We start from the raw sequence: 17,828 nt of genomic DNA, 5'->3' as shown, positions 1-17,828 counted from the left end.
TGTAGTCCCAGCTACTCGGGAGGCTGAGGCAGGAGAATGGCGTGAACCTGGGAGGCGGAGCTTGCAGTGAGCTGAGGTCCGGCCACTGCACTCCAGCCCGGGCGACAGAGCGAGACTCCGTCTCAGAAAAAAAAAAAGAATTGTGTACAAATTGAAATGTCTTTGTACTGACCTTCAACACATGCAATAAAATCTCAATTATGAAAGAAAACTACAAATCACTGTGATAGAAACTAGAGAAGTTGTAAATACATCACAAGACAACTTCTACTCATGGATTGGAAAATTTATTGCTAAGCTGACAATACTAACCAAAGTGATGTAGAATGATTCCAAGCAGACACATAACTGTGCTTTATTACTTGGATTCTTTTACTATGCTCATCAAATCTGAAGGGTAGCTGTAGTGAACTAAACTTGGCCATTAAGGGTACCTGTTTTTATTAGGTCTAAATCTTCTCTAACTAAATCAGGGGAAATCTGTTCTGCCTATCTCTACCTTTACTCAAACTGCGAACTGAAATTAACATTTTAAAAAGTCACAGGTGCTGAAGCTAGAAGAAAAAAGAAAGTTCAAGAAAGAAAAAAGCAGTTCATTAGATGTCCAGTTGAGAGTTAGTCAGCCCATTTGAACACAGGCCTTCTCAGGATTAAACGGTAGTCCCATCACAAAATTAATATAATAATGCTCATATTGGAAATTATGGCTGATACATGTCACCCTCTTTAAACATTTGCTTAACCCTTTGTTGAATTATGAATATTTCTATTTCTGATGTCACCAAATATATAAGACTAATCTGTCCAATTCAACATCTACATCCATGTCACTCAATTTATCATAATTATGTGTTATATAGTTTAGAAAATGCGATTGACACTAAGTAGCTTAAATTTAAAATCAGTAAATTTAAACTCAGTAAACGGGTTAGTTGACATACAGTAATGAATTATTTCAACGTTTATCTTAGTTATTTTTTCTCTGACCTTTTTTTTTCCATGTTGTACCCTTTTTAACTTGTGTGTTTGTGTGTGTGTGTGTGTGTGTGTTTTGCTTATAAAAACCTTCACATTGTCATAGACAGACAGGGAGGCTCCAGAAAACCCCTTTCACTCAAGCCTAATCATTGACACACCACATCATTTTTGTCATGAATTTACCTTCAAAAACAAGTAAGAAGAGAAAATAAGTAAATGTCTTGGCATCAATCATAGTGCAGGAATAAGGAGAGTTAACGGTTAAAGATTTGGAATGATTTAATTTTAACAATGCTGTCATTGTCATCTGAAGGTATAACAATTAATATGGATGTTGAGATCAAATACATTATCTTTTTATGCTTTGAAGTTTGGATACAAACCATAGGTGAAACAGCATGTTTTGTCCTGGATATCACAAAAATGAGGAACATAAACAATTGCAAATATCTGACCCTGTTGACACAATCTTTCTGTGTGTGTTTTGCCATTTTTTAAAATTATGTTTTAAGTTCTGGGGTACATGTGCATAACGTGCAGGTTTGTTACATAGGTATACACGTGTCATGGTGGTTTGCTGCACCCATCAACGTGTCATCTACATTAGGTATTTCTCCTAACGCTGTCTCTCCCCTATACCCTCCACCCCACAGCAGACCCCGGTGTGTGATATTCCCCTCCCTGTGTCCATATGTTCTCATTGTTCAACTCCCACTTATGAGTGAGAACATGTGGTGTTTGTTTTTCTGTTCTTGTGTTAGTTTGCTGAGAATGATGGTTTCCAGCTTCGTCCATGTCCCTGCAAAGGATATGAACTCATCCTTTTTCATGACTGCATAGTATTCCATGGTGTATATGTGCCTCATTTTCTTTATCCAATCTATCGTTGATGGGCATTTGGGTTGGTTCCAAGTTTTTGCTATTGTGAACAGTGCTGCAGTAAACACACGTGTGCATGTGTTTTTATAGTATAATAGTTTATAATTCTTTGGGTGTATACCCAGTAATGGGATTGCTGGGTCAAATGGTATTTCTGGTTCTAGATGCCTGAGGAATCACCACACTATCTTCCACAATGGTTGAACTAGTTTACACTCCCACCAATAGTGTAAAAGCATTCCTTTTTCTCCACATTCTCTCCAGCATCTGTTGTTTCCTGACTTTTTAGTTATCGCCGTTCTAACTGGCATCAGATGGTATGTCATTGTGGTTTTGATTTGCATATCTCTAACGACCAGTGATGATGAGCTTCTTTCATGTTTGTTGACTCATACATGTCTTCTTTTGAGAAGCATTTGTTCCTATTCTTCACCCACTTTTTGATGGTGTTGTTTGTTTTTCTCTTGTAAATTTGTTTACATTCTTTGTAGATTCTGAATATTAGACCTTTGTCAGATGGATAGATTGCAAAAATTTTCTCCCAGTCTGTGGGTTACCTGTTCACTCTGATGAGAGTTTCTTTTGCTCTGCAGAAGCTCTTTAGTTTAATTAGATCCCATTTGTCTATTTTAGCTTTTGTTGCCATTTTTTTTTGGTGTTTTAGTCATGAAATCTTTGCCCATGTCAATGTCCTGAATGGTATTGCCTCGGTTTTCGTCTAGAGTTTTTATGGTTTTAGGTCTTATGTTTAAGTCTTTAATCCATCTTGAGTTAATTTTTGTATCAGGTGTGAGGAAGGAATCCAGTTTCAGCTTTCTGTGTATGGCTAGCCAGTTTTCCCAACACCATTTATTAAATAGGGAATCCTTTCCCCATTGCTTGTTTTTGTCAGGTTTGTCAAAAACAAGAAAACTACAATTGCATAAATCTTAAGTGTGTGTTCACTGAGGTTTGAAAATGTGGATATCTCTGTAGCCCAAATCTGTATATTTTGACTGTTGACTTCTTTTTTATGTGACTTGCTTCTTCTTTCTAAGAAATGTAAGTCATCTAGTCTTCTGTGGTTTATTTTTATATGCTTTCCCTTCATTTCCAAAGAATAGCTCAGAACTAGACAAGAGATAGTTTATGACAATTTTCAGATATAGCCCCTGATATAAGCCTTAAAATAAATGGTGCAATTAGATTCAGATTTGTATGAGAAAAGAAGAGTTAGGCAGTGTGGCAGAAGATATCACAAAAGACATTTCAGACAGGCAAAGGCAAAGTGGTGAATCTGAACCTTTTGTGTGGAAGCTGGCTGGTAGGAATCTGGTCTGGATGATGGGGAGGGTTCTAATAGGAGATATAAGTACTTTCACCAAGGTCCAACAGGGTGGCTCATGCCTGTAATCCCAGCACTTTGGGAGGCAAAGGTGGATGGATCACTTGAACCCAGGAGTTCAAGATCAGCCTGGCCAACAGGGTGAAACTCTGTCTCTACGAAAAATACAAAAATTAGCTGAACATGGTGGTGGGTGCCTGTAGTCTCAGCTATTCAGAGACTGAGGCATGAGAATTGCTTTGAGTAGGGAAGTGGAGGTTGCAGTGACTTGAGACTGCACCACTGCACTCCAACTTCAGTGACAAAGTGAGACTTTGTCTCAAAAAAAAAAAAAAGGTACTTTCACCAATGCACAGTGATTCTACTATCAAACCTATACATAATTTTCTGCATGTTTACATTAAAAGTAGCTAAATTGTTTCAGGGAGTAGAAACTAAAGAAGAGAATTAGACTTACTTTTCCTAACAAACATAGAATTTAGTCTACAAAGAGAATGGGAAGGTGGAGAGAAACAGCTGAGATAAGCATTTACAAAAATTGTAAATGTAAAGATAGACATTTTTAGACTAGGAAATAGAACACAAAAAGATCCTGATTGGTGAAGACAATATAATGCTGAAACTGATGACAGAGCTTAATAATAACAGCCACTAACTTCTCGGCTTTTGTTACATATTAGTGGTTAAGTGCTTTACATGCATCATATCCTTAGTCTTCATCATAAAACGAGAACGTAGATATTATTACCCTTATTTTTCAGATGAAGAAACTATGATACAAAGAAGTCTAAATGACTTGCTCAAAGGCACATAACTTACATCAGAGCCATGATTCACATTCTGGTCTGTGTGACTTGAGGATACCCTCTCATATCAATGCTGTACCCAAATAATAGATTATGTGTTCATTTTTATCCTTCAAGGGGAATAATCTTTAACCAGGGAACAGAATGCTCATATAGTTTTTCTAGCATAATATAACCTATTCCCTGGCTCTTTATCTAGATATTGAATACATCTCTCAGTCTGGCCAGTTCAGTCTTCTTTAATTATGTACAATTAGGGATAACATCTATGTGGATAAAACATATTTGATATTTTAAAATCAGAAATATAATCTTAATATGCATTGTTAGAAACACATTTTGTGCATCAAGGTAAAAGAAAAAATATTAACAGTAACTACAAAGTCTTTTCTGAATCAGGCTCATTCCTCTTTGACATCTTCTATTATTTGCCCATTTAGTCAGTCACCAATGCCGTCTTTCTAAATCTCGAACAAAACAAGCATGCTCCACAACCTTAATGGCTATGTTTTAGTGTCTCCTTTCGCTCTTCTTCAATATATTTATTTGGCTAGTCTCTTCATCTCTAGGTCTTCCAATAAAAACTACTGGAACCAATTGATTTAGTACTGCAAATGGTTACCACCTTTCCCTAAGTATTTTTCATCCATATTAACATACTCTTTTATTTTTTTCTAAGAGCCTTTATAACATTTTATCTTATTATGCCATTTATTATAGTATTTATTGTTTTAGTCTATTTCTTCCTGTTGGAATTTAAACTTCATTAAGTATTGAAGGGTCATTGGCCCCTCTCACTTCCATCCACGCTGTATCCAAGGCACCTAGAACAGAATCTACCACAGTAATCTGCCCCAGTAAATGTTTGTTGCTGGAGTGATGGTTATTACATTGTAGCTAGAGATGTATTCTGTCTGAGTTTCCCAAGTAAGGTGTTATTTATAGAAGCACGCTTTACTACATGAAAATACTCAAAGAAAGAGTTCTCAATACTTTCATGTAAATGTTCAGAATAAGATATATATGTATCAAACCGTGGATTTTCATAGCGTTCAGGCAGTACATGCAGATTGAGCTTATTATCAACAGAGCTGTGCTTTAACCTTCAGTCTTCTTTTAACTGGAGCTGTTTTATTTGCTAAGTGACTGTATTAAATATTCACCATTTGTTGTATATTTTGTTATGTGATATCTGGTATACCTTATGATATTGCTATTACAGAAAACCAAATATTGTATGTCTTTAGAAATTATACAGTCCAAATTTTCCATTCCAGATGCCTAAAAAAACGGTCTGTAGAGAACAAATGTTTTACTTTTATATAACATGCTTTTTCTGAAATTGGGAAGAATGAATATTATGTGATCTAATAAATGATAGATATTTTAAGTAACTAAGCATAACATATGGTCATGTTGCCAAAATCCTTCATTATAAACCTGGAGATTCTAAGAATAAAAGAAAGGAAGGGATTTTCCCAAGATCTCACAATGATTGGATGGTCAACTTAGATAAAGAAAATAGGTTTCTTGATCCAAGTTTATGCCAGGTCAATTATTCTCTGTTGTATGCATATGTTTTCTTGATCTCAAAGTAAGAACACAGTCAATGCTTTGGCAGAATGTACTTTATTGACAAGTGAATCAAGAGAAATAGACATACATTGAACTCCTCAAGACCCAGGCAGAGTAGGTATGTCTTTATGAATTAAAAGAATCCACTAGCAAAAGTATAAGCAGAAGTGAGAAAAGAAGGCCGCAAGAGCTGGCAAGTCACCAAGAAACACTGGCTTTAACTCAGCATTTTCCAGGATGCTTTAGGCTAATCTTCCCACCACTTTTCCTACAAAAAAAGAAAGACAAATATATATTCAGTGCACTATCATAAGTAGTCACCACAGAAGTTCGAAACAGGTTTAACAATGGTACTGTCCATTTAATTATTTTATTCTATAAATTCCATTTTTATGATTCAGAAGATGTTAATTAAATGCACTCAGAGGTGACGTCTGGTCAACTGTGGAAAGCGTGAATCTTAAACAAATCTCAGAGTTTTCATAAGTGTTAGACTTTTTGGTACCAATTGCTCATTCTCCAAGAGTAAATATGTATACAATTTAAAAAGGTAGAGGTCACAGGAGAGATAATGACAAAGGGACTATATAGTTCTTTCTGACAGAAGATGTAAGAAGTTGAACCAGATATTCAGGTGTCTGACATTTTAGAGTAAGTGACACATTCAAGCCCTCTCAGTAATATGCATCTATTAATTCAAATCTCATATTTCACCACCAACTTTATTCTGAGAAAAGTTTAGTATTAATCAGTCAGATGTGTTATATATATAAGTATAAACATATGTTCATTACATATTGATATTGCAAGTTTTAATTAGAAACAAATGAAAATGTTAAAACATATCAAAATTATTAAATATAGTAAGTTATAATGTATAAGATGTATGAATGTTTTAAAAAACTTCTCTAAGATAATCAAAATTAATAATAAGGCAAAGTGATTAAGATTATGTTTTCAAATAATTTAGTATGTAATGTTTTTGCTGCTTTTGAGCCATCTGTTTTCAATCAAATTGCCTGAAGCTTGCTTCTTCAGTCTCTATGGGGAGGTATGGGTGTTTTCTATAATACTTCAAAAACGTGTCATAGTCTTATTCTGGAAGTTTGCGTTTGCAAGGATCAGCTTTGATGAATATAATACTTACACCATGGCCTTACAGAAGGCACATTTATTGCCATATGTCTGGCCATCAGAGCCACAGTGTGGGTTAGATTCCCGAGTGCAGTAGACCTTGGGGTCCTGGAACTCACCACAGTCAACCTACAAAAGTAAGCAGAGTGACATTGACATCAGTGCATTCTAAGAGATCATCCTTCAGAACAGAAGCTTTAGACAGCAAACTTTAAAAGTCATATATAAATAGTTGTGACATTAAAGCATTCTGAAACACAAAATTGCTCTCCTTATCCAATGTATTCTACTTATCTGCTTAAGTAAAACACATTAAATATACTTGAAACATTTTCTTTGAGTCACAGTTAACTCATTACAAGGAATACAGATGTATCCAGGAGTAAATTAATGATGTAGTCAAGTGCTATATGGGTAAAACTTCTTGCTCCAACATTAAACTATTCCAACTGAGAGTGGTTTTGGGTCATGAAATGACTTTTTAAACATCATATTAATGTGCTCTAACAGCACTCCTTCTGTATTGCTATCAAAACGTGGATGGGCCAGACGCAGTGGCTCAGACCTGTAATCCCAGCACTTTGGGAGGCTGACTCGGGAGGATCACGAGGTCAGGAGATGGAGACCATCCTGGCTAACACGGAGAAACGCCATCTCTACTAAAAACGAAAAAAAAAAAAAATTAGCCGGGTGTGGTGGCGGGCACCTATAGTCCCAGCTACTCAGGAGACTGAGGCAGGAGAATGGGGTGAACCCGGGAGGCGGAGCTTGCAGTAAGCCGAGATCGCGCCACTGCACTCCAGCCTGGGTGACAGACCAAGACTCCATCAAAAAATAAAAACAAAAACAAAAACAAAACATGGATGAACCTTACAATGGGCACCAGACATCACCTGATGCTTGTTACTTTTCCCTGTGGATGCAATATCCATCCATAAGCTCTTGAAAACAAAATTCTAATGTGTTTATGTATATACACATAAACTAATATATATATGATACATATATATAAAGTATATCTCTAAAATATATATATACTCTATCCCTAAAATATATAGTTACTAAATGTATCTACTTATATATATTATAAATACATATTTGTATACTAAATATATATATACACTTTAGAAATAGAGTCTTGCTGTGCTGCTATATATACACACACATATATATACACACACACATATATATATATATACACACTCAAACATATATACACACACATATATATATTTTAGAGATAGAGTCTTCCTATGTTGCCCAGGCTAGTCTCAAACTCTTGGCCTCAAGACATCTTCCCTCCTCAACCTTCCAAGTAACTAAGATTATAGGTGCATCTAATGTCTTTTTATTACCTTACCCTGTTTCAGAGTCTGTGGAATTTGAACGTTTGTGCTTACTACAAACATTTAGTAATGACTGCCTAAGTTGCTGTCTTTAAAATGATTCTAAGGTTGCATTATTGTTAAGAACATATGTTATGCCTGATTAATAATTATTATTATGGGCTCCATAGTAGGAATGGTAGCACCTGTGCCACTAACATATCCTTTCAACTATAGCTGTTTTTCAAAAGTAGTCTGGAGTTTAAAGATCGTTTTCAACACAATGTCAGTTAAGTCCACATTTGGTGTGTAAATAACTTTTGAGCCATTATTTCAAGAATAATGACAATAAGCAATAGTTAAGCTGAACCCCTCCAAATATATCTGTGTGGAATGAAGTGACATTTACATATGGACAGAGGAAACTTGCTTTATCCCTATCCTAGTTCCACTAAAATGATACTGTCTTGTGTTTATCAATTGCTTCATAATATTCAAGCTACTTTTACATAGATTATCTCAGTTGAGCCTAGTACAACTGAACCCATACCCAACTATTTTCTTCCTCTGCCCCATGGAAGAATACTAGGAAAAGCAAAGCATTTCAATAAATGAAAGCAAATCAATCAAGTGGAATATGAACAAACTTCCATAGAACAGATAAATATCATACTCTTAAATTTTAGTGGCCTTCGATGATCTCTGAAGTAAGCTGAGAATCATGTTTTAGAACCTGTTCTGCCATCAACTGTCTGTGTTATCTTGAACAAAGGACTCGATGCCTGCACCTCAATTTTCTTAACCAAAAAACAGCAAACAAAGAACACATGTCATATCTCATTTTCAGATTCCCAAGGTTTTTATAAGGATCAAATGTGGTCATATAAAAGTCGTAAAGAGTGCATACAGAATATTTGAAATAGTTCTGGATTAGGAGTGTAGAAAGTAACCTTATTACTCGTCTATGCTAACTACAGTAGCTCTAAAAGATCTCTGTAACTCATAGAAAATGGTCAACACCATGAGATTAAACAGTATCTGGGGACTCTTCTAGCTTTGATGGTTCAAGATTTACCAGTGAATACTTTCCGTGATGTGTTTTAAATAAAGCTCTTATGTCCTTAACTACGGCTGGGTGAGAGAAATAGCAACTTTTACCCAAATACTTCCTCCTTTAATTTTAGAGAGCCCTCTAAACTCACTGTGTGAGACATTTTAACATGGTGGCTGGGCAGGAGACGACCACCCTCTGTGGGCCCCAGGGGTTGAAGAAGGTGCAGAATGCTCTGGAAATTTGAGCTTATATGGTCATTCAGTCAACTAAAGACTCAGGATTATTTATACTTAAGTCTAGCATTTTAGGTTTACAAATAAAACCAATGAAATTTTGCAATCACACAAATGTGGACTTGGGATATAGGATGGCATCTCTTCTTTCTATTACTGATAAACACTACCTTTGTGGTTAAATTATTTCCATTCTTTACCATATCTGTTTTCCAAATTGCTGCCAAACTTGGCTTCCTTTCACCCTTATTTCCCTCCCCTTTCTACTCTATTGAAACTGCTCTCAAAAATACAAAACACATCTATTGGTTGTTTTAAAACTTTCATGATTTCCTTATGATATGTGCTACTCTTCATCACTCCAACCTTTTTGAAACTCTTTCCAGACTTTCATTATATGTCAGTTCTCTGCTTCTCTGTTTCTTCTCTCTCTTGCTGTCTTTTCTTTTTTCTTCCTGGGAATTAATTATGGTCATTTCCTACATAGTTTAATATACTTGGTTTTCTCTTCCTAATGACATATACTTTCCCATACGGTACTGAAAAATTCCAGACTTTTTTTTTATTGATTTTTTATAAACATCTCAAACTCTAACTCTCAATTGTCAAAAAAAAATATATATATATCCTTTTACTCAATAATTTCATTCATACTTAAGACATTTATGTGCAAAATACAACAGTTTCCTTCCAAACTAGTTTTGTATTCTATTTTTTCCATTTTTCATGGTAGCAGCATTTTTCAGATTCTCAGATTGAAACACTGCCATTTATTTTCCCTTGTGTTACCTTCTGCATTGCTTTACTTCATTTTCTTTTCCAGTTCCAAATTTACTGTCTATACCAGTCCTCAACATCTCTTGTCTGAACCAATAAAATAAGTTTTTATCTCCTTAACTTCGGCTGGGTGAGAGAAATAGCTACTTTTGCCCAAATACTTCCTCCTTTAATTTTAGACAGCCTCTAAACTCACTGTGTGAGACATTTTAACATGGTGTCTCTTCCTCCTTTGCCTCCTAATTTCAAATTCTTCCTGCATGTGGACGCAAGTTACCTTATTTGAAACTAATGTACTTATCATATTATTTGCTTAAGTGAGAATAGTAATCACTAGCTTATATTTACTTAAGAAATTGTAGTGCTCAAAGCTCTTTCACAATGACCCTCTATTGCTGATTAAAAGCAGTATGCAACCACGGAAAGCTCACTCCATATTGAGTCAGAAGTCTTCAAGTGTTGACTTCACAGCTTTACTGCTGTTGGTAGACGTAAGTCAGCTAGACCTCATTTCTGAGGCTTTAGTTTTTCAATTTGTAATTAAGTTATAGGTACTAGATACCATTCCCAAATTGTATTTAGACATTTTGTCAGTATATTAATTTTAGGCAAAATCAAGCTAATTCGGAAAAATATAAAACTCCAAACTCATTAGAGTAATGGAGCATTGTTTTACCAATGATATGAAAATTCACCAATTCTTATCTTAAAATACAAGCAAAATTAAAGTATTTCAAAAAGTATTGTAACAGAAAACGGTTGTCAATCATTACTTTTAAAAGGCTTGTTCTGTTCATTCCAATTCGGACTATTAATCTCAACGGCTCTTTAAAGATATGGTTCCCAAATACAGAGCCTGATAAGAAAATATAAAAATATTAAAGGCAATGCAGTAATATTAAATATTAAACGCAATACATTCAAAAAGCAAAATGTATTCAGTCAAAGGACTATCTTTATTCTGAAAATATGTCTTTTAAACATTTTGGTGCTATACAGGAAATTACTTAATGAAACGCTAGTGATGATAAATAATAGTTTTATTTTACTCTTATAGTTATTATTGTGCTGTTTAATCTAGCTCCTTGGCAAATTAAAGAGTTGTAAGCATATTAGTCATTTACATTTACAGGGAAAATTTTACTGGACTATGATTTCCAAAAGTCTGGCAACATGATTTTGTTTAGCTTGAATAATCTTTTCAAATGAATGTGATATTTTTTAAAGTCCATAATTCAGACTGCTAACTATAATTTCCCATCAGATGTCTCATCATGTAGAGAATTCTTGGCATGAGAAGAATCACTTGAGTGTTGGAGGAAATCTTACTTCCTTTTGTTCTGGCTGGATCAGGCTTGTGTAAGCAGGCTCCTAATGATAGTTTCAAAGTCTTCTGCTGGCATTGAAACTTCCACCCTCCCTCCAGGCATGGAAAAGAGAAATGGCAGCCTGAGTGTCATTTAAAAGTATAGGAACTTCCCTGTCGTTTATATTTGAGTGGAGAAGAGACAATAGCCTTGGCAGGACAGGCTTGGTTGATAATAATTCAGACAGTTAGGGCCGGAAGGGGTTTTAGAGATCATTGAATTCAAACCTCCATCTTAGTGATGTGGAATAAAGGCAATGAGAAGGGAAACAATATTTTTCAAGTCATACAGCAAGGAAGTATGAATGAGGACTCCACTCATCTGTGCTATCTGACTCCAATACAGCTTGCCTCCTCTTACCTAGAGAAAAATGCTCAGTTTTCTTATGTATAAATGTCATCTAGATAGTTATTTAAAATGCAGACTCAAACTCCCTACCTTTCTGACTATTATTCAATGTCGTGCATGATGCCTGGAGATCTGTATATTTAGTAAGCAATCCAGGTGATCGTGAAGCAAGCAAACTATAAACTTTGGCCCTTCTCAAGCATAAAATCAGTAAGTAGTAAAATTTAAATAAACTTTAGAAAACACTCTGCCGTGGTACAATCTTCGCTCACTGCACCTCCACCTCCCAGGCTCAGGGGATTCTCCTGCCTCAGCCTCCCAAGTAGCTGGGACTGCAGGTGCTCCACCACGCCTGGCTAATTTTTGTATTTTTAGTAGAGACGGGGTTTCACCATGTTAGCCAGGCTGGTCTCTAACTCCTGGCCTCAGGTGATCCACCCACCTCGGCCTCCCCAAGTGCTGGGATTGCAGGCATGAGGCACCGTGCCCAGCACTTCAGTAGGTTTTAAGGAACCCCCAGCCCTCCTTCTCCCCTTTTGGGTCTGACCAGCTATACTGCTCCATCTCTCCCAGCCACACACCCCACCAAGTACTGCACAGGGACCCCCGACCCAGTGTCCCTACTCCGTGAGATAATGTGAAATATGTCTGTGGACCAAATGCAATAAAACCTCTGTTTGTAAGAAAAAAAAAAAAAATCTGAGAAATCAAGCTTCAAAGAAGGGAAGTAAGGTGTGTGTTAATGAGAAAACTAGGATTAAATTCCATATTTCTTAATCCTATGAGTAATGGTTTTACTGTATTTTACTACTTAATGAGATATGAAATGTGTTGGCTGGATGTTGTGTCCTTTCCTTGGGTGTTTGTTTTCATGTTTAGTGTAGACCATACTATCATGCTTATTTAAACATAATAATACAACTTTAAGGTATACAGTTTCATATGACAATGCCAACACACATGTGTGCATGTGTTAGACATACATGTAAGTGCACATGCATGTACATGCACACACACACACACAAATGCATCATCACTTGTAAGATGCATCCTAATTTCTGAGATGCTAAAATTGAAAAGGAAAACAGTCTTATATAATGCAGTGGGTACATTAGGGTTGGAAAATATTTCCAATGACTTTGCCAACTCCAATCAGTTAGCAGTAGTGTCCAGAAATTTTCACGTCAAAGGTATAACAAGGAACACCAAGGCTAAACAATAACTGGTTCCAAAACCAGGTAGAAATGCTTAATATGGACAAAGGAACAGGATTGGCAGAACAAATAGTATTTGTGTTGTCCTTTGACAGTTAAAATGAAAAAGATAGAAAGACACTGGTGAACTAATTTGGGGGAAAAAAATCCAACAATGAAGATTACTTGTGCTCATTCCAATTTTTAAACCAAATTTTATTAAAATCTGAGTGAATCAGTCTGTGTCCTCAACACAGAGCAATAAACTAGTTTCTTGTCTACTTTCAGTTCTTATTTCTGAAAAAAGAAATAATAACCTATATCCTAACTTCTTCAGAGGATGTTAATTTTTAATCAATAACTAATGCACATATAGTCTTTTATGGCTTGCCAAATACTTTCACACTGTTTACATAATTTAAATATAATTGCAATTCCATGAAGTGAAAAATACTATCTTTTTCTATAGTTGTGGAACTTGCAGCTCAGAGAAGTTGAGTAACTTCCCCAAGATCACATAGTGAAATCAATGATAGAGCATGAATTTTATCCCAGATACATCCTATTTTTATGTATATTTATTCTTCCCTAAAAAAGTATGAGAATGTGTGGTTAGGTTCTTTTAAACTGACAAGAGTTTAGTTAAAGAATAATAATTTCTGCTGGTGCCTGCCTAAGGTTTGCCTGCTCATTTTTTTTGCTCTGTTAACCATAGACAAATTTCTTTTTGGCCAGTGAAGATCTAGCCAAGCACCACCCAGGCAGAAAGAAGAGATAAAAATAGGCACTGACCTTTCCTTCCTGACTGAAGACACCTGGAAAAAAAAAAGCACAAAATTCAAACATTGTAATTCATTGATGTGCAAAAAGTGAGATTTTCAACATTAGGAAATTCCTAATATCTATTCCTAGTACTTGGCTATCATGGCATGTTTTTTTGTTTGTTTTACTTTTCTTTTCTTTTTTCTTTTCTTTTCTTCTCTTCTTCTTCTTTTGTTTTTAATCTGCTCACTTCTTAAGAAGGTCATATAAAGACATGAACAATGAGGAGGTAACAATTGTTGGAGGTTAGGGTGGGTTAGAAAAAAAGTGGATTAAGGATCTGGCAATTCATGTTACAGTCCTGGCCCAGGCACTAATTTACTATGGAAATGACCTTATCATCGCTGGTCTCACTTTGAAGAAGTTGAATTGGAAAGTATCCTCTACCTTTGACATTTCAAGGTTCATTTCATGCAGTTCCTTCCAAAAGCCTTTGCCACAGACAGTTGGGAAAGAGATGAAGCTTGTAGTTTGTTCTTTGAGTTTGAAATTGCTCAACTTCTAAAACTTGGCCCAAATGTAAACTGGTAAGGAACAACTCATTCATTCTTGTGACTTATTTCTCCTTTTACATCTCTCTAAATTCTTAAAAAGGGAAAAGATCCCATATATATGTAGTCTTGTTTCTCTCCCTTTTCCTTCCTCTTAATGTTGTATGTGTAATATTAGTTTATGACTAATTAGTTCAGTGGTTTAAAATACTTAAATAATAAAATCCCTCAGTCCAGTCTTGGAATGGGCTGCTGAGTTTTGATCTGTGGCCCTTCCTATGGGACACCTTTCCCAATCCCTCTCCATGTAAGCCCAAGGGCACCACAATGAGAGCGAGGGTGGATTAGCACAATCTATCTCCAATGATGGTCAACACTTATGAGATACCAACTGGAAATTCCTTAAAGCACAATCTCTAATAATAAAGATAAGGAGAAAACAAGTTGTTGTTTTTTAATTTGAAGGAAGGTTACTGTTCATTTTTTCAGCAGTGATTACCAGCCTCATTGATTTGTAACTAGCAATATGGGTGATTATTAAAATGACAAATTCTTACAGCAATCACTTAAAAATTCTATTATATAAAACCAGAGAGTTCCTGGAGAGTCTATATTTTTTAGACTCTAAGTGGTTTTTATAGCCAGGGAAAATTTATTATTATAATTTTCAGTCAATTCTCTACTGTACAAATCTGTCATCAAAACAGGAGAGATATGCCTAATGTCTCGTACGTAGAAAGTGGCAAGGCAGAAAAAGGATTAATATTCACAATGAGGGAATCCAATTTAGTACTCTTTTTATTAAATTTAATTATGGCAATAATGTTAATAGACATTTGTTAAACATGCACTATACCCCATCTACTATGTTAAGCATTATACACGCCTTTATCTCATTTAGTTCTCCATACAGAGATAGTCCTTTATGTGTTTATTTTATATATGAGTGAAACGAACATCAGAAAGGTCACAAAGCTATATAATGAAAGTGCCAGGGCTAAAATTCACTTTGGCCCTTAGGCACTATGGCCTCCCAAATACTATCTTATATGTCTGTTAAGCATCCTTGCTTTGGTAAATTGTGTTAGTCAACTAGTGAAAGATCAGTTCACCTTTGTAAAGAGAAGAAAAGGGAATAACAATTGATTTCTGAGACTATCTTTGCAACTAAACTTTACGTGGTCAGATCTATATTTTTCTGCCATCTCAGCTGATTGAACTACCCATTAAGGTTATTTGGCTTTAGTTGTCAAGTTTACTCCATAATATCACAGGAATCCTTTATCCATTTTTTTGTATGTCTAAGTGTATTTGTTTAAGTAATTATGACCAGATACAGTGAACATTGGCTTCTCTCTCAACTAAATCTCATTGATTTTTTTTTACTTGTACAGCCATTTAAAATCTTGCATAGTAGTAAAATTCATCTGCTACTGTCACATAAATGATACATAAGATATGGAAGGTCCCAGGGCTTAGTTTTATTTCTAGTATTTTACAAATGAGAAAATATCTCAGAGAATTACGATATTTCTTTAAGTGACACAGGGCATTAACAGAAGAGATGAAACTAGGTCTTGAATCTAAAAACTAGCATTTGCTTTGTCTTCTACAATGTGAAAGAGTAGAAGAATAAGGAAGGAAAGAAATAGCTTATGATTGACCTGTTCATTCGATGCTTCTGTCATGAAAAACATAACCTTGAAGTATGATTGTGCTTTGGCCACTAAAGTGGCCAAAGATATTCTCCTTCTTGAAGATTATTTAGCTCACCAGAAACATATGTTTCTGCATTCCAAGGTTCAATTACATATTTTCAAAGATTTTCTCATTGAGTTTCCATTTTCCCCATTGTCTTAATTTTAATTATTTGAATTTATTTGTAATAATAACTAAGGGGAGGAAAATATTCCTTTATTCTGGAAAGCAAAACCAATATTTAATGCAATTATGCATCCTCCAGTCTAGTTTTATGGAACAAACATCAAATGTGATGCCAAGAGAATCTGATTCAAATTCCAAATTCTAACTACTGGTTGCAAGTTTTTTGCTAATTTGCTCAATTTCTCTGTTCCACTGTTTCTTATATGAATAGCAGAGACAGAAATGCATTATTATGAGTCTCGGAGACAATACATATAATCCCTTGGTACATGCCTAGAATATGGTATATACTCAACAAATAACAGTAATTTTTGTAATTATTACCATAATCATTGTCGTCATCACAATCATTATCATCATTACAATAATCTCTCAGAATTGGTCTTTCACATCAAAATCATTAGGATTTTGAAATATGATAAACAGCTACTCATCATATCCAGTTCAGTATAAACATGGGATCTTAATTTAAGAAAAAACTTACCTGATAAAAAGCAGAAAAGAGCCAGAGAGAGGAGCAGAAAGATACCTGACAGCTTCATTGTGCCAGTTGGCTTACTCAGATCAAGGCTGCTTTGTCCAGCTCAGGTTCTCTGTCAAGACAATTCCCAGAAAGCCCTAAAATACATTCAGACCACATGAGTCCTATGCAGTTTATGCATTTATTGGGACCTGTCAACACTTTAAATAAATGCTTCATGCTCCCCATCAATCTTAAAAATTGGGACAATTATGTGAGTCGCACCTCAGATCTTATTAACAGAGGATGTCATTTTCTCCTGGTAGCCTACATTTTCCTAACAACCAATATATCCTTCCGACTCTTCTCTCTAAGGTTTCCCTACATTATGGGGATGATTCACTGGTTGAGCTCCACTTGATTCTTCTATTTCTTGCGGACAGGTCCTTCATGTCTGTGATCCAAGTGAGTAACCATAGGATAATGGAATCTTGGGTGTAACTTGGATTTTTAGAGTCCAAATCATCCAAGGTGTACCTAAAGGAGATAGATATTCCATATTGTAGCCAGAAATGCATTAGAAGAAGCACTTTCTGAGCAGAAATCAGCTTATTAATTTTTAAATCATTATTGCAGTCAGATGCCAGTGGTTGTCCAGTTTTGAGTCAAAATAAATAAGGGAGTCAATTATTTGATTTAATTTGTAACAAAAATTTATTTTTTAAAGTTACTGAATTCTTTTTTTTTTTTTTTTTTTTTTTTTTTGAGATGGAGTCTTCTCTCTTGCCCAGGCTGGAGTGAAGTGGTGTGATCTTGGCTTACGGCAGCCCCTGCCTCCTGGGTTCAAGCGATTCTTCTCCTGCCTCAGCCTCCCGAGTACCTGGGACTACAGGTGCCTGCCACCATGCACAGCTAATTTCCAAACCGTTCGTGGCCAGGCTGGTCTCGAACTCCTGACCTCATGATCCACCTGCCTTGGCCTTCCAAAGTGTTGGGATTACAAGCGTGAGCCACAGTGCCCAGCCTGAATTGAATTTTTGAAATGAGCAATATATTTCCGTTTTTTATCCGAAAGTAAAAGAAGTAGTCATAAAGACCTTTATAATATTCACTACTTGAAAATATACTTTTCATATAAAAGTTAGATGAATAGCATTAACTCTCATGTCCAATTTAAT

At 35.5% G+C, this 17,828-nt stretch overlaps 1 protein-coding gene across 2 annotated transcripts; it reads right to left on the bottom strand.

The window, feature by feature from the left end:
• Positions 1-5,597: 5,597 nt before the first annotated feature.
• SPINK6 (serine peptidase inhibitor, Kazal type 6) lies at positions 5,598-17,053 on the bottom strand. Of its 2 annotated transcripts, XM_011931511.1 has the most exons (5): positions 16,936-17,035; positions 16,675-16,808; positions 13,786-13,808; positions 6,710-6,825; positions 5,598-5,830 (listed from the first exon to the last, which is right to left on the bottom strand). In XM_011931511.1, the coding sequence occupies exons 2-5, from the start codon at positions 16,730-16,732 to the stop codon at positions 5,785-5,787; spliced, it is 243 nt and encodes an 80-aa protein (XP_011786901.1). In that variant the 5' UTR covers positions 16,733-16,808; positions 16,936-17,035; the 3' UTR covers positions 5,598-5,784. The 2 variants fall into 2 exon arrangements, with proteins under 2 accessions (XP_011786901.1, XP_011786900.1); XM_011931510.1 differs by having other exon boundaries at positions 16,675-17,053.
• Between the last annotated feature and the right edge of the window lie 775 nt (positions 17,054-17,828).

The sequence above is a fragment of the Colobus angolensis genome, unplaced genomic scaffold, assembly GCF_000951035.1.
Source record: "Colobus angolensis palliatus isolate OR3802 unplaced genomic scaffold, Cang.pa_1.0 Scaffold90, whole genome shotgun sequence".
Taxonomy (NCBI): Eukaryota; Metazoa; Chordata; class Mammalia; order Primates; family Cercopithecidae; genus Colobus; species Colobus angolensis.
This window is presented reverse-complemented; position numbering and strand designations above follow the sequence as displayed.

Excerpts from the sequence above, each read along its gene's own strand:
- SPINK6 (XM_011931510.1), bottom strand. The coding sequence starts at position 16,732 with ATGAAGCTGTCAGGTATCTTTCTGCTCCTCTCTCTGGCTCTTTTCTGC. Across the intron at positions 13,809-16,674 it reads TCTTTTCTGCTTTTTATCAG|GTGTCTTCAGTCAGGAAGGA; the intron begins GTAAGTTTTTTC and ends TTTTTTTTCCAG. Across the intron at positions 5,831-6,709 it reads GCCTTCTGTAAGGCCATGGT|GAAAAGTGGTGGGAAGATTA; the intron begins GTAAGTATTATA and ends CTTTTTTTGTAG.